The 21872-nt window shown below is 45.9% G+C and overlaps 1 protein-coding gene and 1 long non-coding RNA gene across 5 annotated transcripts in view; one reads left to right on the plus strand and one right to left on the minus strand.

The window, feature by feature from the left end:
- LOC125618187 overlaps window positions 1-12762 on the minus strand; it is a 27624-nt gene extending 14862 nt beyond the window's left edge. The window contains exon 1 of the long non-coding RNA XR_007349445.1: window positions 12413-12762. This is a non-coding gene — a long non-coding RNA (uncharacterized LOC125618187). The remainder of the gene's footprint in view (window positions 1-12412) is intronic.
- Nrp2 (neuropilin 2) overlaps window positions 1-21872 on the plus strand; it is a 121567-nt gene that overhangs the window by 69093 nt on the left and 30602 nt on the right. For 2 of the 4 annotated variants that reach the window (XM_015481295.2, XM_015481296.2), the window contains exons 11-15: window positions 4431-4547; window positions 7458-7598; window positions 18164-18426; window positions 19942-20038; window positions 21191-21211. In XM_015481295.2, coding sequence (XP_015336781.1) covers window positions 4431-4547; window positions 7458-7598; window positions 18164-18426; window positions 19942-20038; window positions 21191-21211 — 639 coding nt within the window. Of the gene's footprint in view, window positions 1-4430; window positions 4548-7457; window positions 7599-11510; window positions 11546-18163; window positions 18427-19941; window positions 20039-21190; window positions 21227-21872 lie in introns of those variants that run through there. The other 2 variants (XM_048808389.1, XM_048808390.1) reach the window with 2 other exon arrangements.

Below are 21872 nucleotides of genomic sequence, written 5' to 3' on the forward strand. Positions count from 1 at the left end.
CCAGGATCATATGCAATTTGTTGCTGCTGATCCTCATAAGGTCCCTTTCCTAACAACATATCTAGATTTCTCTGAGGATAACCAGCTGCTGCATTTCGCCTAGCCGTCTCCTTGCAAAATTCCTCATTGGCAACCTTCCATAACAGGTATTGTCCTCCATTTAGCACAGCTTTACACATATTAGCCCAATCTGCTGGCGTCATGTTCAAGTTGTTAATGGATTCGACCATGCTTACAGTGAAGGGTGCTTGAGGACCATAGGTTGTTACAGCCTCTTTTAGCTGCTTCACTGTTTTGAAATTTAAAACTTGGTAAAATCGCTGCCCTCCTGCCTCAAATACAGGGCATGTTAATATTTGAGATCTTGTCTCAGGATCCCAACTATCAACTGCGGGGGTTGGGGACCTCCCAGCATATGGAGGTGGCCTTGTTAGTTGGACACTTACGTCCTCTGGTGATAGAAAGGTGTTAGTAGCAGTCTCCTGTTGTAACTTTCCCCCTGATGGCTTTTTCTGTTTTACACTTTCTTTCTCTGTCTGACTAGCTTGAGAGGCCTTCTCTTTTACTTGAATCTTTTCCTCTGTCTGACTAACTTGAGAGACCTTCTCTTTTACTTGAATCATTATGTCTTCTTCTTCCTCTACCATTGTCTGAACTGAAGGCTTTGGACTAAGCAAACAAGATATGAACGTCCACAATGGCAATGTGCCAACTGGCAGAGTCCCTGGGCTTTTCTTTTCTATTCTTTTTAAATCTTCACCATGATGGTTCCATTGTGATATATTTAACAACTCCTCCTTAAAAAGCCATGGGCTACATTTTTGTATTGTATCAACGTATGCCCTGATTGTTCTTGATTTTACTGAGATGCCTCCTTCCTCTAACAATTTACTTAACACTCTTTCAGTTTGTTTTTTACTAATTTCTGATCCCGTATTTCTACTATAATACAACCCAACAAGATAACGCCTAACAAAACTGAAACAGAGTGAAACAAAATTGGAACAACACAAAATCATTATAATAGCCTCCTGAAATGTCCATCCGTCCTTTCTCCCTATCTGTTCCTCAGATGTGAGCGGTTTTTCTTCCATCTTACACATCTCCAGGGACAGGCAACTTAAAACAAAAGTGAAACAAAATAACAAAAGAAGAATCTTAAAATGGCTACCCATCCTCTTGCCCTGCCCTCAGGGGCGAGCAGTTCACTTACCCTCAGTCGCTCCCCGTGCGGGCCACCAAATGCCACAGTCTGGCTGGGCACAATCAGGAGCCACTTGTCAAAAGAAACTAACTTTATTTTTAGAACCACACACGCCAAACAAAACAGCCTCTCAGGAAAAACCCTCAGAGCCTCAACTGCCACCACCGGCTTTCCACAAGCCTCTCTCTCCCACCCAAGCTTCTCTCCACCTCCCACAATCCTCCTGCTCTTGAGGCCGATTGGCTGGGTCACGTGGGCAGAGCCAAAAAAGTCCCCCAATGAGCAGCTCCGTGGTCTGAAAGGGCAGGGAAACAGCCCAATGAGCATCACCGCAGAGGAGCCAATCAGCTAGATGTTGCTGGGGCCGAGGAGCCAATCAGCTAGATGTTGCTGGGGCCGCTGTGAGCCAATCATCAGCCGGCAGCTGGAAGTTTGCTGGCAGCTGGAAGTTTGCTGGGGCCCCTTCGGCTGTGGCTCTCAACAACCTCCAGCACAAACCGGCTTCCTTTACAGCCGCCTTAGAATCCCGAGTTAGTGCTGTGGAAGATCCAGGAGCTGCAGGCTAGTGGCTTCCAAATGTGTTTAACCATGATCCTCAATTTGAAATAAATCTCTATCACAGCCCTCCTCACATACGAGCATGCACATCCATGTGCACACAGGAGTGATAGTGTGTGGTTGAGTACTTGCACTCCAGAGGTAGAGTGCCAATGTCGAGTCCTTCCGCTCTGCTGTGTCTGGCTGCATAGCTGTGGATAAGTGACTTAGTCTCTCAACCGGCAAACAGGGATACAATAGTCTATCTACACCCCTAGAATTGTTCTGAGGATTACAAAAAATCAAGCATATAAAGTGCTTAGATTGCTACCTGGCACCAAGAAAACCTTTTGTAGGTAAATGTAACTGAAGCAGAAGGTTCCCAAAGCAGTGCTATCCTTACTAGGTGAGTGTACTCTGAAATTTTATAGCTCAGATTTTAAAAATGCTGGTCATGACCCATTAAATTGATTCTGTGATCTACTGAGGAGTGTGACCCATGGATTGAAAAATAAATCACAGAGCTAGACCAAGCCCCCTTTTACAGACAGGGAAAAACTGAGCCCCAGAGAGAGGAAGCCACTTGTCAGAGGTCACTCAGCTTCCTGGGGGGCCAGTCCTCTGTCCCTCTGAGCCTGTTCTCTCCCAGTCTGGCCCTGCTTTCTGGCCAGCTGGACAGTTGCTAATGACCTCCTCCCCTGATTGTCCTCCCAACCCCAACCTGCCCCAAATTGCACTAGTGATGGTTAGCAACAGGTTTCCCATTTCAAAGCCCTGCCTGGCCCTTGGAAGATCAGAGTTGAGGCGTGTTACCCTGTGCTCAGCCTACTTCCCTTTGAAGTCTCTGACATCTGGCTTCAATTTGGGGGAACGCTGCCGTTTGATGGGCAGTTACCTTGGAGCGCCCAGTACAAACACGGTAGGCACGAAGACCGGTGCGATTTCTTCACTTTCATTCCACACCGTGCCCTCTCGTTGCCCCGCTGGCACCCAGTGCCCCTGGGTTTCAGTTTATCTCCACCAGTCAGCTGACCCATTTTGCTGCCTAACATTTTCAGAATCCGTTCTTGGGTCATGTGGCTTTTCTTCTTTTGTAGGCTTTTCCAATTTCCATCTGTTTCAGCAACTCACTCTTGGTTCATTTCTTTCTTTCTCCCCCAAAAGGATAACAGAAAAAAAAAATAATGGGCTGGGTTGAGCTGCTGAAGCTAAATAATTTGACAGCGCTGCTTCACCTGTTAGTGTGTTTGTTTGTGTTCCAAATGTTTACTCCTGGCCTTGCCGCCCACAGCTGGCTTTACAATTGAGTTTGAGATTCTATGACACAGTGACAAATTTGAACTTACAAATTAGGATGCTTCGAGGTTATTTGCTATTTACTTTGAGCAAGAGGCAGACAAGGCAAAGGGACGTCTGAAAGGTTATGTGCGTAGTATTTAATAGCAGAAAGGTGGGAAGTCGACCGTGAAAAAAGCTATTCAGCGTATTTAGCAATTTCCTTCAGCTCCTGGCTTTATTAAATGGTATCCTGAAGGGTGCCTGACAAAGGTGCCTAATCACCTACAGTAGTGCAAAGGAGCATGTGTAGAAATGGGAGGAACAATTTACTGGCTTCTTCAGGACACCTTGTTGGAGGGCAGCTCTGAGATGAAGATACCACCCCGCGACACTTGGGCTTGAGCACCAGTTTCCAAAACTCTTTCCACCCCACCCAGGGCCTGACTCATAGCTCCATTCATTCCCCAAATGGTTGCTGAATGAATGACTGGCATGAGCAAATAAACAAGCAATTGAATGGAGGAGTGAATCACCTAGAGCCCAGGTCAAAACCAACTGCCTGCAGCCAGGTCAGGCCTCGCCCCTTATTATAGCATTTTAAATAAGATGCCAACATTTACAAGCCTGGAGATTTTACATGGGGATTTTTGACTTCTTATGGGGTGGGGGCGACTTGGGGTTTGAGGGACTTGGCCACACTGGGTCACCTCCTCCCCAGGCCTCAATCTGCTGGAGCCAATCATGGAGTCACCTTTTCCACCTGGCATGCAAGGTCCCCCTGGCCACCATCTCCACCACCACTTACTCTCTTGCCATCCCCAGTCTGCTTCCGTCACTGACAGTGGCTGTTTGGATCCCGGAAGCCCTTGAATTTGCCACACCCTGACCCAAGGGCACAGCCCAAGTTACTTTCACCAAATCAAATCTGAGTTTCTTGAAGTCCATATTCTCATCCGTCTGGTTTTGTGCAAACATGAACACAACATTGGATCACACTGCCCAAGGTGCCCAAGTGTTGGGTTTCTCTTATGGCTTTGGGGATAGTGCTCCTGATTACACTGTTACAGGTGACCCCATAGGGTGTTTTGTAGAATTAGCTTTCTGAAAAGTCTCATCTGATGGAGAGGAGGCCTTTTGTACAGGCCTTGGGGCCTTGGTGTAGAGTCAAGGGCATGGATTTGTGTCTGTGCCTCTGTCACAGCGGCTTCTGCAGCTCTAGATCATTCTCATTTGACTCAGGCCATGCTCCTGGCCTGTCAACAGCAAACGCAGGTGACTTTAGTGGTTTTTGCACATGTGGGCATCTTCACTTTCCTTCTCAAAAGCCCACACTTAGGAAAGAGTTTGGGGCCATCTTTGGGGCATTTCAGGGCAAGCTGCTTCAACGTTCTCATCCTTTGCCTTTGCACAGACTCAAAGCCAACAGTAGAGACTCTAGGACCAACCATGAAGATCGAAGAGACCACCACCCCCTATCCCATTGACGAGGAGGCCACAGAGTGTGGGGAGAACTGCAGCTTTGAGGATGGTAAGGGTCAGGGTGGGTGTCGTATTGCATCTGGGATGGACCTATCCAAGTTGGGCTGGTCTGTGACTGGGCAAGGGCTTGGGGTGTCCTGGGTCAGAGATCCAGAGAGTCTTAGGGGAGGCGTTAGGGAGGTACAACTACTAAAAGGCTTCAAACAGTGAATCTAGAAGTATTCAGATATTGTAACCAGTAGGTGAGAAACCATTGGTCATCAGCTAAGATAACATGCCTCCAAGGAAAACCTCCTAGGAGAAATCTCATGGTTGAGCTCTTAGAATTCATTAATCTGTGTCTCCATGGTATAGTCAAGTGAAAACCTGACAGTCATCTGGTGACGTCTCTGGAGTGTAGTAGTTGGGCTGATTCACCAGTTGACCATAACTTTATTGCCTTTCCCTGTGTCTTTCACCACTGCTGGATTAAGAAGGTGGTATAACAGGGATGGTTCTACGAGGTAGTGTATCACATCCTCCATGATGGAGTGCAGGCCAGAGGCAGGGGCAGAAGTGTGAAGAGGCATCTTGAACCAGTTCTTCAAAACTCAGAGACCCTTGTTTTGGGATCATCTCTTCACAAGGGAAACCTGTATGCCTTTTATTTCATTTTCTAAGCAAATCCAAGTTAGACAAAATAGTAATTGGCTGAGCCCAAAAGTAAGTCACATTTTAAATCATACTGTAAAGGTCATCAAGTACAAGGACATTCCGAATAAATCACGTGTTTCAGGACACCTGGCATTTCTGGCTAGAATCTTGAGTTTGACAGCCTTGATTCACAGTAAATTACTGATCACCATTAAATGTTCATTAAACAAAACGAGGAGAGATTGGCAAAGAGACCCGAGTCAAAAACATAAAGACATAGGTAGATGGTGAAATACACACACACAGCCATTTGATAGTATGAAGAACTGCACAGATCAGGGCAGTGGAGTCGGGGGGATGGTTCCAAGAAAGGGCTACTAAGAAGAATGGGAGGAAAGCCAAAAATAAATGCTGAAGTTGTGTGACTGAAAAATGATAATTTAATACATATGCTTTAGGGAATGTGCTTTTGTATATCGTGTGGGTGGAGGACACTATTGGTCAGGGTTGGTTGAATACAGAATCCTGACATTTTAATGAACTTGCTTTTGTTTTATGAAGAGGAGAAGGAGACTTGGAGAATCTTCTAAGACATGTTTAAAACAGTTTGAGAGCCAAAAATGGGATGCATAGGGAGTTAATGTACGATATTAGATTCATAGAGTTAGCTTGATGGGGGCCCCAGGGTGGGGATTCTATCCAAATGACAATCCAAATTGAAAATTTAAGGGTTCTGCAGCAGATTTTCAGAAGTTTATTTTTAATATAATTTTACCGTTTATAGTGGTTTGTTTGATTTGAGGTTTCTTTGATGGTGCCTCCCTTCTCCTTTTTAGCAAAAGATCTTTTTGTGGAATTTGGTTCCTGAGATACAGTATGCATGTAAACATTAGAGAAGAATTATGGTATATTGAATTACTCTATATTTTTGAATGGAAAAATAGACATTCAGAAATTGTTGCGAGAAGGGGATGGTGAGGGCTAAGGGCCGAATTTTCCAAGCCACAGGTTGATGCTTCTGTAATAGATTCCATGTGTTTCTTCTTGACTCAAGCTGACTTTGGCCAAGGGTGGGCAAACATTAAATATTCTCTCTTGGGAAGGGGAGGCACCAAAACAGAATCTACTGGTAATCTGCCTCCTGCTCCTGAGGTCAGCAGCACCCTGTCCTCCTAGACACAAGCCTCCTCAGTCCCATGGGGAGCAATTTGTTTCTACCAGTTCTGTTTTTCCCTTTAGACTTCCTAACCTGCATTCTGAACTTCCCCACGGAAATTCCTCTCTGGGAACCCTGGGAAGGGAAGTGAGAAGGCCAAAGACCCCACTTCCTCCCTGCTGCCAGCCTCAGCCAGCACTTTTCCGCTGTCTCTGCAGCCACTGCTGGCACAGCTCCATATTTGGGTTCCCATTTCCTCTCTTTTCCCACCTCCACACAACCCTCACTTAATCATGTATTCGACACTAGCTCATATTAGATTTTTGGAGTTGGCTGGAACCCCAAAGAAACCCTCTTGGATCAGTCTTCAGGCTGAGGCAGATGAACCTCCCGAGCAGACGGGTCAGGCCATTTGTGAAATCAATTCTTAGATTTCCACAAGGAAAGCATTCTCCACCTCCCCCTGGGATTCTAACCTTCGGGGACTTCACAATGTAAAATGATTTCTTCTCCTGGTCACCACGGAGCCGGGTGGCCTGCTGGTCTGGCCCCTTCATCTTGCTCCTAACTTGTTAAATTGCCCGCCTGGAGCTGCCAAACTGTCCTGGTCTTCTGAAATAAGAGATGCATCACCCAGAGGTGAAGGGTGGCAGACAAGCCCGCGTTGTTCCAGAGGCCTCTTTCTTTTTCTCTGGCCAGAACCTCCCAGGCATTCCAGCCTCTCTGGATGCTAACTGGCTGCCCCACCATCTCTGAGAACCAGGTTGGCAGGAGATGAGATGCTACATTTTGGGAGCCAGCCTTCCACTGAGGCACTGGGGAGACATTCTTCTCTGGCATTTAGGGAACAGCAATTTTCACATTTGTCTGCTCTCCGAGGTAGACAGAAGAGGCTGATTAGAGCCTAAAGCCATTTGGTGGCCTCATTTATAATTGCTTACTATGGGAACCACTGGCAGACTTGGCTTTCATGCCTGGGAAGGATGAGACCAAAGCCTGACCCGAAAGCCAGCGATCGCCAAGATGAGTTAAATGAATAAGCAAAGGGAGTCACTTCTTTCTCTGCTCGGCAGGCAGGCCTTGCCAGCCATTTAAATAGCACCACTGTGGCTGTTCTCTGGACCCATTTCATTTGCCTTCCTTTGGGTTATTTTTTTTCTCCCCCTTTAGACAAAGATTTGCAGCTCCCTTCAGGATTCAATTGCAACTTCGATTTCCCCGAGGAGCCCTGTGGTTGGATGTATGACCATGCCAAGTGGCTCAGAAGCACCTGGACCAGCAGCTCCAGCCCCAGCGACCGGACATTTCCAGGTGAGCCAACTGAAGGCTGGGAGAGGAAGGACGTGAGGCCAACCTGCTGCATGTTTTCCAGCCCCAGCTCCCCCTGCAAGCTTCATCACTTCCCACCACAGAGCCATTCTCTGTTCCTTGCCCACAAACCACCAGTCTTTGCTGCAGACGTCATCGCACAGACTAGTCGCTGGCTGGTTCCAGCCCTCACTTGTGATGACAGCACAGCCTGGCATCGGGGAGAGGGAGGGAGAGACCAGGATAAAAGAAAAAGAAAGAAGGAGCATTGGGGAGGTCCCAGGAGAGGGGAGGAGTCATCCGGTGTCCTCGTTCCCACAGCCAGCATGGCTGCCACTATCACAGAGCCTCTCCTGGTATTGTTCCCAAAGTGGCTCATTGGGAAGCCACTGGCCTTGACTCTGAGGGATACTTCTGAGTGTATCACCCCTTCTGGAGCCTAGCAAGTCAAAGGACTGAAATGCTGCCACACCCATAGGTGTCCCAGATGTGACACGATGGGTGCATCAAGCAGAGCTTGGCAGTCCTTGAAATATGGTTAAGTTCACCCTTTGGTTTCAGAGAGCCAGGTGCCATCGGCCTTTCTAAACAGGGAATAGCAAGAGTTGTCTAACTTTTCCAAAATTGAATGATTTCCCAGTGGCGTTCCCGTCAACGTTTACAACTTTCCAAAGGCTGGGGGAAAAAAAAGAATGTGCTTGTAATGTTTGCTGCTTTCAGTGGTGTAAATGTTCTTGCTGGCCATTCAGTTCCAGCCACTGATACAGCATTGGAGGCAGAGTTTAGAGGCACAGGGTATGAGGGAGAGGTTTTCTACTGTAGAGATGCTATGGCTATAAATTACCTGAGAAGCAAGATACTGGCCAAAATGTATTAAAATAATTAGGAAGTGTGGTTTGGGGGATGTTTATTACCTTTTGTTTTTAATATGATTTATTATAATTTTATGTGATTTCATTTATCATAATGATTACATTTAACTCCCTTGCAAAATTCCGGAAAATTTAACAAGGGACTCTCACTAACTGGTACACTTGATTCAGCACACTACTCGTTATCTTTCCATTTTTCTACACCTCCAGCCTGCACTTAGATTTCTCTATAAGCATTTGAGAGGAAAGGGGTTAATTCTGGAAATTTAGTGGACTAAATGTTACTAGTATGTAATGGGATAAAGCTAGAAAATAAAAGGGGGAAGGGGCTTTCCTGCTGCCAGCTTCCTCAGAATTGCTCTGCTGCCCCTCACCCAAGGGCTGGAGGTGTCCCCTGTCCCCAGGGAAGAGCAGTAAGACAGGCACTAGGAGAGCGCTTGGGCCAGCCTCTGACACAGCCCACTCTTGGTTTCCTGGAGGGTCACAGCGTCTGCTCTGGAGAAAAACATTTTCATATTTCAAGTGTTTATCTCTTCAGCATTTGAGTGCTCAGAGAGATGAGTATCTGAAGATGGCCACGGCCTCAGGCACAGGAGAGAACACTTACCCCAGTCCCAGCCTTAATCGCCCTCCCCCCTCACTCACTGCAATAATGTTTAATTAATATAATGAGCCTCCTGCATGTTGGGAAAAAAAATACTTATTTTTATAACCCAGCCTGGATTTTTCATTTCATTTCCTCCCCTTTGAGACTGGGTCCAATTAATTGGTGGGTTTTCCCAACCCCCATCTTTTATCTGAATGTAGGGGAGGCTGGTAAGGTGTGTGCAGAACAAGCTCGTGTCTGAACAAGCACAGTTTGTGGTCCCTATGAGTGGGGGGGGGGTGTCTGTGAGGGTGTGGATAAGGTAAGGCTTGGCAAAGGCACTTTGAATAAAGGGCTGCACACACGGGCTCTCTATAGAGTGGGAAAATTTACTGACTCTTATTCAATGCCCCTCTTCAGGTTGTTTTCTAATAATCCTGGCCTCTTCTCTTTCACTCTTATAAGGAGATTTTGCCCAACAATCTCTGATGGCAGTCCTGTCCAGGCGACAAAGCCACTTAGCAGGTAGCAGTTCTGGAAGGGCTTAAATCACCTCCCTGAGACTCTGGCCTGTACCATTCTTGCCCTTTACCTGCCCGTCCTTGTTCAGTGCTGGTCCCCACCTGAATGTCCTACCCACTGACCTTTGCTGCTGTTTGGGAATTCTAGTCTTTGTCTCCATTCCACTTGATTCATTCCACGATGACGTCTGGGAGGGCTTTTCAGAGCAAATTCACAAAATGGGCAGAATCTCAGCCTTTGGCTGAATGGATGGAACTGAAAATATTAGGGCCATAAGGAACTGCTAGATCCAATGTTGTTCCTCCCTTAAGATACTGAGAAGGAAAACAATTATCTTGCTCTTTCACGGGAATCCCTGAAGTTTGGAAGAGTGGCACTTGTAACCCGCCTCAGGGAAACAAAATCATAATATTGTTCAAGTCCTTCCTTCTATCCTCTGATGATTCTAAAACCCTGTTTCTGCATTTCCCATTTTCCTTCTGCTTACAAAACTCAAAATCAGGCTTTCAGCAGAAGATAGAACGCCCTTTCTGTTCAGGGTGGTCCTTTCCTTTAAAAAAAAAAAAAACAGGGCCCTGAGGGGAGCCAGCAGGAGAAAGGAAACAGCTGTGCTTGTCTGGGGGTGGGGCAAATGCTGATGGGTTCACAGTGGCTATGCCACCCAGTCAACCTGAAAGCCACTGGGTCACCCGTGCTTTGCTATCCCACAAAGAGGAGACCGGTCCCATCTTGAGGAGCGTGCCATGTATTTTATCCCCTTAGAGGGTAGGTAGACAGAAGTAATTAAATTTGGGTAAGGAAGTATCTCCATCGAGGGTAGAGGGAATGGGGTTGGGAGAAAGCATGGAAAGAAGGGAGGAAATAGTCATGTTGAAATATCATACACAAGCCATTTGATTAGAAGTGTCTGTGGAAACTACTTACATTCCTTAGATGTTTTTTGATTTAGTTGTTTTCTCGTGTTTTCTCCCTCACCCCCCTTCCTTCCCCTTTTAAGTCAGCAATTAGTTCTGTTCTTTTGGCCAGTGCTGATGGTTGCCCCAGGCTGACAAGACACCCACTGGTCTCATTCCACTGTTTTTGTTTTTCAAGACAGTCTTTCAAGCCACTCAAAAATGCTTTTTTTAGCTCTTTGCTTGTGGCCAAGCTGCCTGGAGTGTGTTCATCCCAGCCCTTGGGGACTCTGTTCCAAATTCAGTGACCCCTGGTGGCAGAGGAGGAGCCTGCCCATGGTCTCTGAGAAGCCACTTACCTTTTTTCTGCAGCCACAATGACAAAGAAGCATCCCTTGTACTAGGGCTAGCATATTTTCTACAGATATTCTCAAGGGCTTTGATTGTGAAGAGGATGATCAGACTCAGGTCTTTAAGGAGCAAGGCAAAAACTCTGAGGGCTGGCTCAGGTATTTAGAGCTGCCATGTTTAATATAGGAGCCACTAGCCACATGGCTATTTAGATTTAGATTTAAATTAATTAAAATTAATGCAGCTAATGCTTCAATTCTGCTGCTGCCCTAACTACACCCTTGGCACAGTAGCCACCCTGAATCAGTCAATGCCTGTATGGAACATGTCCACAGGGACAGGGTGTTGTGTTGGACATTGCTGATCTAGGACCCTTGGTCATTAACAGGAGAACACCCCAGAGCCCTTGCTGATGCTTTCTTTGGTTTCTTGGTGTGGTAAACCAAGAAGCAAGTGATTAAGGGGATTTATCTTCTCTATAATCCTTGCTGAAGTATTCAGTGGACAGTGTTTTAATTTTTTTTGTATCATTCTACTTCACTGAGCAACCATAGTCAAGTAAAAAAAGTAACAGCATTAGATGGTATAGAAACTACTTTTGATCAATAAAAAAGAGCATCCTAAGTAAGTGCAATCTGATACCAATAAGAATAATGATAGTTATTGTTGTTATCATCCCTATTATTATCAGGAATGAGACAAGAAGACTAGATATAAAGCCAGATCAGCTTCATAACCCTCAGGTGGGTGGTGTTCTTACATGTGTGCTGTTTTATACATTGGTTGACCTAGTAAAGCACGGGTACAGTGTTACTTCATCTCAATAATTTCAAATCATGACAGTGATATGAAGAAAACAGGCAAATTCTATTTGGCATAGTCCACTGTTTTGACAGAGCTTTGCCTGGCTTAGGCAAGGGCTTGAGAGGGCAGCACCCCAGGTTCAAAAACAAGCTCAAATAGGCATAAATTCAGTATCTTGATATCCAGATGTTTATAAATTGTGCCTATCCCTTCAAATATAAGTGACAGACATATTAACTCCTCATGGGGGATGTTTTGATGCAGATTGGGCCGCAGAATAAACTCCATTAGAACAGAGACCAGAGCTGTGATTCACCATGAATGTGCATAAGAGGACTGTTGAGTGGGTGCTGGGGGTGGGTGTTTGCAGAGAAATCTAAGGAAGTAATTGATGAATGAACTCACTTATGCTAGACTTGAATTTTGACATTGAGCTAACATTGATTCTGAATTTAAAAGCAACTCTCTGGTTTCAAAATATCAGGTGGAACCAGTGGCAGCAAACACTGGACTGCTGTTGGGCCAAGTTGCCTTCAGAAAGAGGTTCCTGTGGTTTGGCTGGGGCACAGCCACTGAAAATATAAGGACAGAAATCTCTTGGGCTGTAGACCATAATGGATAATTAAAGTCCAAGAACAGCTTGGGCTAAAATAAAAATTTTTTTTAAAAAGTCAATATTGAAGGAATAATTTCACCTAGAAAAGGAAAGAATAGAGGCCCTTCTTTAGGGAAGGTAGGAAAACATCTCCAGCTTCTCAGGAAAGCCAAGTGGGGAAGCAAAGCTCTTACCTCTTTTTCCTGGTTGAATTCCCCAGCAGTGTTTGGATTGCTAACAAAGATGCAAAGACGACAAGAAGACTGTCCCAATAGTCGAACTTTTCCTGAAAACTGACGTACCAAAGAACAACTCAGGTAGACTCCAGCGCAGGGCAGGCCTGAAGCCTTACTTAACCACAGAATGTTCTCTTGTAAAGCTTGAAAACATCCTGCTGAGTTCATCCCAAGTCATGTTTCCTTTAACCGGTTGTTAATTTGAGGACCTTAGCAGAGATAGACTGACCTTGGGAGGCCAGCTGAGGGGCTGACTCATGTTTTAGGTATGACCTATACTAAGAGTCTGTATCTCCTGCAGCACTGAATATTCTTTCAGATGGTTGCTCTAGTCGGAGGGCAAGATGCTAGCCAGGAGATGTGTGTGTTGGACAGATGGCGTGTTTGGCTTTGTGATAGCCAGGAGGAGCAAGCTGGTGATTTATTTCAGGGTTTGGTGAGGTATAGACACAATTGAATCCGTGGCAGTGGGGCCAACCATGGTCACGTGTTCCCGCAGCACTGAAGTGGCTGAAGCCAGATGGACCGTAAATCGCCAGGTGAAATATCAAGAGACCTTTCTAGAGACAGCAGCAGGTTTGCAATGCCTGAATGACCCTGTCCTCTGCGCTTCCTCCCTACCCTTTTGAACTCCTGTTGTTTATTCCCCTGTGATTGTTTTCCCTGCATCGTTGGTGACCACAGATGTTTTGAGTCAAGGACCCAGCGAAGTGTCTCCCGAATACGTCAGGTCCAGGAGGAGAGGGATTGTGTCTCTGGGACATTATTTCTTCACTCTGTCTCAGCAACTGAACGTGTTTCCTTTTCATTGTCTTTTTTTGGAAGCCGTCCATCGCCGGCAGCACGGCCATCAGCTACAAGAACAAGAAGGCGGCTTCCAGCAGGACTGGTTCTTGCTTAGTCAGTCAGTCTTCGCATTGAGGCAACATCGTGACAATCCAAAGGGCCTTTCCTTAAAGTCCAAGTACATCAATAAAGTAGCCCCTCCCCCAGGCCTTGCCAAACTTTTTTTTCTATCAAGTCCTCAACAGCCTCCATATGCTTAGAGCTTCCTTGATATCTGGCAATGGTGGGCCATAAATTGGAATATTCCAGAAGAACAGTCTTCACTTGCAGCACATGTTCCATCTCAAGATCTTGGTGCGGGCACCGTGGCTTTAAAGAGCTAAAGCATTTAGCTTGGAAGAGAGGTCAGTGGAGACCCACCCCTGTAATCAAAGCCCCGGAAAGGGGACGGTTTGAAGGGACAAAGGTTGTGTTTCCTGGGGAAGCACAGACCAAAGGTCTTAATTCTTCATAAGTAAAAATGTTTTTAAGTCAGAGAACAGAAACTGGCTGTGTTGCCTCAGGGATAGCAGGAGAAGTGTTTAAATAACAGCCAGGGAACTTAAGACCAAATTTAAGGAATTCCTGGCATTTGGGGCTGTGGCCTTGACCACACATTGCCCTTGTGGCCTGTGGAAGCACTTTCTCTGAAGAACTTAAAGCAAAGGGTGACAGTGTGCTTGGGGCATTTTGGCCTGCTCCAAGTCATCCCTTGAGGTCCCACCCATGTTCCAGGACTACAGATTATTTTATTTCACTTACTGTAGATGGCACATGACGGCAGACATGTGGTGAACAGTGCAGGTTGGACAACTTGGGGCCAGCTGGTTTCTGGGGTGCAGACAGATCTGGGGAGTCAGTCTTTGTAACAGAAGACATCTTGACTGTCCTCAGGCCAAACCACACTCGCTTTTGAATCTTGGGTTGACCTCGCCAGGTTATTGGTGGCCTTTCTACCCCCTTTTCTTTCCAAATAAAACAAAGGCAGGCATAGGAGGGGTGTGTATTGTAATAGTAGTAATTCGTTGAGCTTTTACTGTGTGCCTGTTACGACATAAAACCTTTCCATGGCTCATTCCATCTGTGCCTCCCCCACAACCCTGTACAGTAATGCTGTTAGTACAGCCACTTTACAGATGGAAAGACTAAGTCTTCCAACAGTTAGTGAGCCTGAGGTCAGGATTCCAACCCAGATGAGAGGCGGTGCCCTGGCTAGTTTACTCAGTCTCATCAGAGTTCAAAACCTGCTTCCATCTCTCTCTGGCAATACTCTAGGTCACATTGCTTCAGTTCTCTGAGACTCAACCCCTGGGGGGGGGGGTTGTTTGTTTGTTTGTTGTTTTGTAAAAGTGGAGGAAATAATTCTGATTGCACAGGGCTAAATTTTGCAAGGAAGATGACATCAGGTAAATAAATTCCCTGTGCAGTGTCTGGTCTGTAGTAGGTGCTCACTTTGTTCATTATCTTCTCCCTGTTTTTGTTTTGCTTTGTTTTTTTCCTCCCTTTCCTTGCACTTTTCCTGGTCTGTACCACTCCTTCATGATGTCCCTGGTTCTAATCAAGCTTCTGTCAGTGACAGGCAGGGACATTTTGCAGCTCAGCGTCCCTCTGACTGATGTCAACTGCTAATTCTTTAAATTTACATATCATCTTTCTTCCCTGGAGCTCATAGCACTTAGCAGACAAGTGGGCACAAATGATTTAACTAAGTGAAATCCAGAGGCCTGCTCATCTGGAGATTCTGCAAACTAGTGGATTAGCTCAGATGTCAGCACTGAATTATGAGCCTTCAGCTGCTCGCGCTGAGCACGCCACCAGCATTAATCCCTGGTCTTGCAGTGGTCCTTTAAATCATGCGTAGTGATTATCATCCTGCTGTGAGAGAGAGGGGAGAAGAAATGCAAGGAGAGGGGAGGGGCTTCTGAGGGCCCCTGGAAGAGGCCTGCTCGTGCCTCAAGTTCTAGTAACCGGATGAGCAAATAGAATGGACCCAGATGAAACCCAGTCAGCCCACTTCCTCATAAACCACACGCATTTCACTTACCAAATTCTAACCATTATGCTGTGATTCCCCTGCTGCTTAAGAATGCAAATTCACACAAGTGACAGTATTCCTGCCAAGCAGTTTTCAGGCAGCAAGTGGGTCTTATTTGTGAAACTGTGAAGGAAGAAGGCTGAATAATAACTCTCTGAAATCTGGTTTCCTTTATAAACGAGGTGGAAACAGTAAGTGCTTGGAAGTGACCAGGCGCATAGGAGCATTTGGGGGCTCTCGCTGGGGTCTCAGTCAATGGTGTGCCTCCAGAGGTCACCCTGTTATTGTTGGTGCACCTCACCTTTGAAAGGAGCTGTTGGCTCAGGAGAATGGAAGGATTGTGAAGGAATTATCTGAATCCGAGCCACTGCCAGCGTCTAGCAGATTCTCCCTCTGTCAGGTTTCCAATGGACAGGCTCCTAGCACTCTTTATCCATTCATTTGTTCATTCACTCATTCATTCATGGGAACAAAATTTCCTTGAGTAGTGCCAAAAAAATGATCGAGAAAAAGGAAGGGGGAAGAAGCAGTACCAAACCCTAAATGTGCAAGGCCAGGACCTTACGAGAAACAGTTAAATTATGATGCCAGATAATAGGTAGTTACCTGCCAAAATCCAAAGAAAATGGCCTCCAGTTCTTTTAAAAGCCAGTGAAATCAGTGGTGTAGTCAGTAAACACTGGAGTTGTTGAGAGAAGAAGGGGATTAATGTTGCATGTGCCAGAAATGATTAGGAGAGGAACTGGCTAAAGAGACGGGGTAGGGGAAGAAATGAAGGAGCAAGGAATTATAGGTAAAAGAAGAAAAGGAAGCACAGGCCCAGTGGGGAAACCACTTTGCCTCAAACAGAGTGTGGGCTGGGGGGCAAGGCACCTACAGGCAGTTGAAATGGAAAATTGACTGCAGAAAGTTGGGGAAACCCTTAATGAAGTCTGGGCACTGCAGAAAGTTAGGGAAACCCTTAATGAAGTCTGGGCTCTGCAGCCTGTCTACCTTGGACAAGTCCCTTTAACCTTTCTGAGCCTCAATTTTTTATCATGTGCAAAGTAAGATTAGTAAATCCCAGTTCACAGGCATATAGCAAGGATGAAATAAAATAATGTATCCCAATGTGCTTTGCAACCTGTAAAGCATTATGCAAATAGGAGTTGTAATTATTATCATTAATAGCGCTGGCAATAAGATCTGATAGGAGAAGCCTAGGTTTGGAAGATCACCGAGTATCTGGTTACAGTATCAGTGTCTCCTCCCTCTGCAGAACTTCATTGTTAAAATTCTCTTCCGAAGATGGGTGCTTCTTAGTTATCTGTGCTGATTTGAGCCTCGAAGAGGTCAGATGTTGTACGTAGGTAGACAGACATGGCTCAGACTGGCGGAGGAGCCACAAAAGGAATCTCACATATGTACCCTAAACTGGTCTAATTTGATTTCAGGGAAGGACAGCTTCTGAAGCAATAATCCCAGACAGTCTAGCAAGAGGAAGGGGCTTAGATGAGCTAGGGAGGTAGACAGGAGGGCCAGAGAGTTGGGGAGGGAGGAGCTGGTTCTAGGCCAATGATGGGAAGTCAACCACAAGCTCAGCTCTCACAAGGGCAAACCAGTGATCAGGGAGGGTCGTGTGTTGCCTCAGGGCTCTGGAGCCCCAACCTGTTCTTTCCTGACAAGCCCAGGATGGTCATAACCCCTGTTGAGTTAGAAAGCACATGTCTCAGACTAACATGGCATCACATTAACATGACCTGAGGAGTCTGACATGCCCATGTTCCACGCTGGGTGTGTAGTAAAAATGTGTCCCTGCCCTCTTGCAGAAGTGTTCAGCCCAAGATGCCCCTATGTCTTCAGGGCCAAAAGAAGACAGGGAGATGTCCTCCTCAGATGCACCTTGCCCTCTGTACATGTGGCCAGAGTGCTCTTGAACCAGCAAGTGCTAGTCTCTGCACCTGTGTCTGCAAGACATGGGGTCTGTCAACCACAATGAGAAATCTGTCTTTCACAGAAGTGTCTGATGTATTCAAAATCAATCCTCCAAAAGGGTCAATCTCCAAACATTTGGACTTGGTGAACCTTTAATTTCCCAGAACATGTATATTCTCTGCTAAACACATAGCCTTTGTTATGGCAATAATGACCGTATCTTTATCATTGGAGCTGTCTGTGTATGACTGCTTGAGAAAGGTCAAGTTCAGCCCTCCCTGGAGCGTACAAGGAAGGGGGTGGAACGTTAGGCATCAGAGTCATCATACTCAGCCACCACCCCCTGTTCTGTTTGAAGCTGACATGGGCTTCCAAGTCACAGGCACAGGAGCCCAGGCATCATCTAGCAGCACTGGCAGAGACAGAAGGTTTTAAATGTCTTCCATTTGGACAGTGCCCAGCCAAGACGTCAAAGGCTTGAAACATAAAACACCTAAGCCAGAGTCACCTCCAATCTAGCAGCCACTTCACCCCCTGGAAACTTTTCCCTTATAATTCAGTTTAGACTGCACTGACCCTTCAGGTAAGCCTAAGATGAGTAAGACATGGACCTGGCCTTAGACTCTAGGGAGCGAAGACAAGCCAAACACAACCAGCCAACACCTAAGACCAGCTACACCACGTGCTATATGTGTGATACAAAAAAAGTGATACAGAGAAGTAAGAGATTTAAACACTGAAGAAAGGGCTTCAAGAGGAGAATCAGGGTTCTGAAGACACATCAAGGAGGGGACACAGGACCTGGGGAACAAGGACAGGAATTTTAAAAATTTTTAAAAACCTGGTCCCAGCTTTTTACTGGAGGGGCTACAGCTGTGAAGTAGTATCTTTCCCAAGCATTTATCAAGGATCTCTGTTTGGGTTTTTTTTCTCAGATGACAGGAATTTCTTGCGGCTGCAGAGTGACGGCCGGCGAGAGGGTCAGTACGGGCGGCTCATCAGCCCACCTGTCCACCTGCCCCGGAGCCCCGTGTGCATGGAGTTCCAGTACCAAGCCACGGGCGGCCGCGGGGTGGCGCTGCAGGTGGTACGCGAAGCCAGCCAGGAAAGCAAGCTCCTGTGGGTCATCCGTGAGGACCAGGGCGGCGAGTGGAAGCATGGTCGCATCATCTTGCCCAGCTACGACATGGAGTTTCAGGTGGGGTGGTGGAGGAAGTTGGGTGGGGAGATCCGTGGGAATCGTGATCCGTATTTCAATATTTCAAAGGACCGTGCCCATTCATCATTAGGGGACACGGTTAAGCGCTACTGTTTTCATTGTGCTTCTCAAGTCGCCATGGCAACTAAATGACACTCTTATTTGTTATTCAGAATGTGCCTATCTCTACACCCAGACTTGGTTCTTTGTTCCTCCTATTGCCTTTTATATTGCTGAAATCTTCTCCAACAAATGTTTCTTCTCTCCATTTTATTTTAGATTGCTATCAGGTAGGCTGACAAAGGGACACAGAAGCCAGGGAAATAAACAACAAACAAACCCTCCACACACAAGGGAAGGGGTGTCGAGCCCCTCAGAATGGAGGAGGAAAAGGGAATGCCCTCCTAGACCTGTCCTGGGGAGCAAGAAGGAGCACAGGAAGGGGGCAGATACAGTTTGCTCTCTGTGGTCAGCAAACCTGAGAGAGTCTTAAACAAGTGGCTTCTCTTTCAACAGCTCTAAGAATTGAGTTATATTATCTCTGTCCCATGGAGCAAGAGACTGAGGCACAGATGGGCACGTGCAGCTGTAGCTGCATCTTGGGTAGGAGTCGACACACTGGATGAGGTGACTGAGAACCAGCCAAGGCATTAACCTGCTCCTCCCCAGACGAGGAGCAGCAACAGATGGCTGGTGAGGCAGCCAACTGCTCGCTCAGCTTGCCAGAGGACATGTGCTCGTTTGCAGAAAGAACCTGGGGAGGGCGAGAATGAGGAGTGATTGAAGACCGCAGAGCAGAAAGGGCTTCCGTGGGGAGGTGGGTGGGGAGCAGGTTCCCACTCACTAACCTAATACATGCATTCTAAGTGCCCATTTGCATTTTTGTCTAACCCACTAGACAGTGAGTTTCTCTACGCAGAAGTGTTGTTCATGAGATTGTATTATTGTCCTTGTGCCTAGCACATAGTAGGTGCACAGAAGCCATCACTGAAAGGGCAAATTATTTCCTTCTTAGAGGCAATAATGGACCCCTCAGGGTCATAATGCAATGGGACCCACGAGACAAACTTGTATGCTATATTTCTCACTTTACCCACTCCTGCTCATGTCCTCTGAGTTTTCAAATACCTGGACTGGCATTTGAAAAAAATTCATGAGAAAGAAACTTCAAAAATAGCTAGGGAAAATTTAACCCCTCTTTAAACACTCCTAAATTGTGGTTCTTTTAATCAATGCATCCTAGTTGCTGGACAACAAATATCCATCACCTTGTTATATTTTTTCATTCCCCCCAAATATGCATTTGATTTGAACCAACTCTTTTAAAAATTAAGATCTCTAGAGCTATAGTCATGTGGCCAACAGATGTGTACCAGATGCAATAACACGTGTGTGTGTGTGTGTGTGTGCATGTGTGTACATGAATTAAGCTGGAGTTAACAAAAATCAAAAAATCTTTGCAGTTTGGACCAGGAAACTCAAATTAACCATGGCTCTGGTTCTTTCATCTTCTAGATTGTGTTCGAGGGGGTAATAGGGAAAGGACGTTCAGGAGAGATCGCCATTGATGACATTCGGATAAGCACTGATGTCCCACTGGAGAGTTGCATGGGTATGTGACAACTGATTATGCATGGCTCTTCTAAATAAGACCACCAAGGGCTGGGACAGACAAGAAGAAACAAGAGGCCATTTTCAGACCAATCATTCCCCAGTGGGCAGAGCAGGTGGCAAGGTGTGAGAGTAATTGTATCTTGGGCTGAATTCAGGATGGGAAAGTGTGAGATGAGGTAAAAGCTGTGTCCCTGTTCCCAATCAGCCATAGATGTGCACTAAGTACATGAAGATTCAGGGTGCCGAGATCCCATCATCAGACTCCAGTTTTTAGCAAAGAAAATGCTAGAGGACAAGAGCAACTGCCAGTCAGAATTACATGCCAGAAAGGTTTGATGATTTAATGGAAGCCTTCAGTATGAGCTAAAATAGAACACGTGGTACATAAGAGGGATAATACAATTACCAAGCAGTTCTTTTATGTGAATGAGTTGCAGGGCAAAGTATGGCATGTGAAATAAGATGCCACATTTTGCTTTAAAACTAATACCTGTAATGCCCAAGTCCTGGAGCTATAGGATTAAAACATTGCATACCAGGTGACCGACATGGGAGGGACACCATTATGGTCACCTTGGTCAGAAATGCAGGGTAGCAGCCTTCCTGAGGGTATACATTTTACCCAAGGCCTCCTCCTATAGCAGGGGCCACCCCAAGGTTACCTTGACCATCTCTCATCAGAGTCATGGGCACTCCCAAAAGCAAGATAGGAATCCTGAGAAGGAACAGGACTAGAGTAGTGGTAATGAGTTACCAAGTCCTTTTCTTGGCCCACGAGTCCTAGGTTTGTGCATGCCTGCTGATGTCAGAAGCAACTGGGACCACCCCAGTCCCCTTAGGCAACTCTCAGACCTCGGGCATCTAAAAGTAATCCTGGCTCTGAGAAAGTAATCAGTGGTAAGTGACTGATTACAATGCTTTTGGGACCCATTACTCTGGAAGGACTTTGTGTTCCAAAGCAATTTTGAGAATCCTCTCTACCCACCCCAACCCCCGTGATGATGATATGTTAGACAGAACATGTAGAGGACATGGAGCACTTTCTATGGAGTATTACCAAATAGCCTAGTGGAAGTTGTCATTGTCATCATTCATACAATTATTTCTTCCCTTTATCTAACTCAAAATTTTTTTGGTTTTTTTTTTCCAGAACCCATCTCAGCTTTTGCAGGTGAGAATTTTAAAGGTAAAAAAAAAAAATAAAACTTTTTTTTTTTTTTTTTTTTTGCATGCCTTTTCCCTCCCCCTTGTGATGTGAATTTGGTGGTGGGGGAGTAAACTTCCAAATTTGACAGAGCTCTCAAGAGAAAATAGGTGCCTCACCTTCCCACCACTAGATGGCACCAGCAACACCTGTAGATTCACGGATTGAGATCCTCACTGTCTCTTGTTTAATTAAAGTTTAGAAACCTATAATAGAGACAAATAGGGTACAGATAAACCTTTCAGCCTTGAATTGTCCAACGGGGAGCAATGAAGCTGAAAATGCAGGAGAGGCGAGAAAGAAGAGGCTATGGGAAACCAGAACCAAAAAAAAAAAATGTAGTAAATTAAAAGTGAAATGAGGTGGCAATGATTTATTTTAGCCTGAAGATGGTTTCTTTCCAGCTCCAGGGTACCAAGGCAGCAGTCTCAATTAACCCCCGGTTAGGCGCAGTGGCAGGCAGTCTTGTGAGGGATGGATGTTAGGAAAGACAGGAGGAGTGGTAATCGTGAGGAGGAAGAGTTGCCAGATTCAGGAACTGGTGTCTTGTAAAGGGACTAAGGAGACACATAGGTGATGGAGTTAGAGCACTTGAAATTCAGGACTTAAAAACAGAAAAGGACATTTT

Source organism: Marmota marmota, unplaced genomic scaffold (assembly GCF_001458135.2).
Source record: "Marmota marmota marmota unplaced genomic scaffold, marMar, whole genome shotgun sequence".
Classification (NCBI taxonomy): domain Eukaryota; kingdom Metazoa; phylum Chordata; class Mammalia; order Rodentia; family Sciuridae; genus Marmota; species Marmota marmota.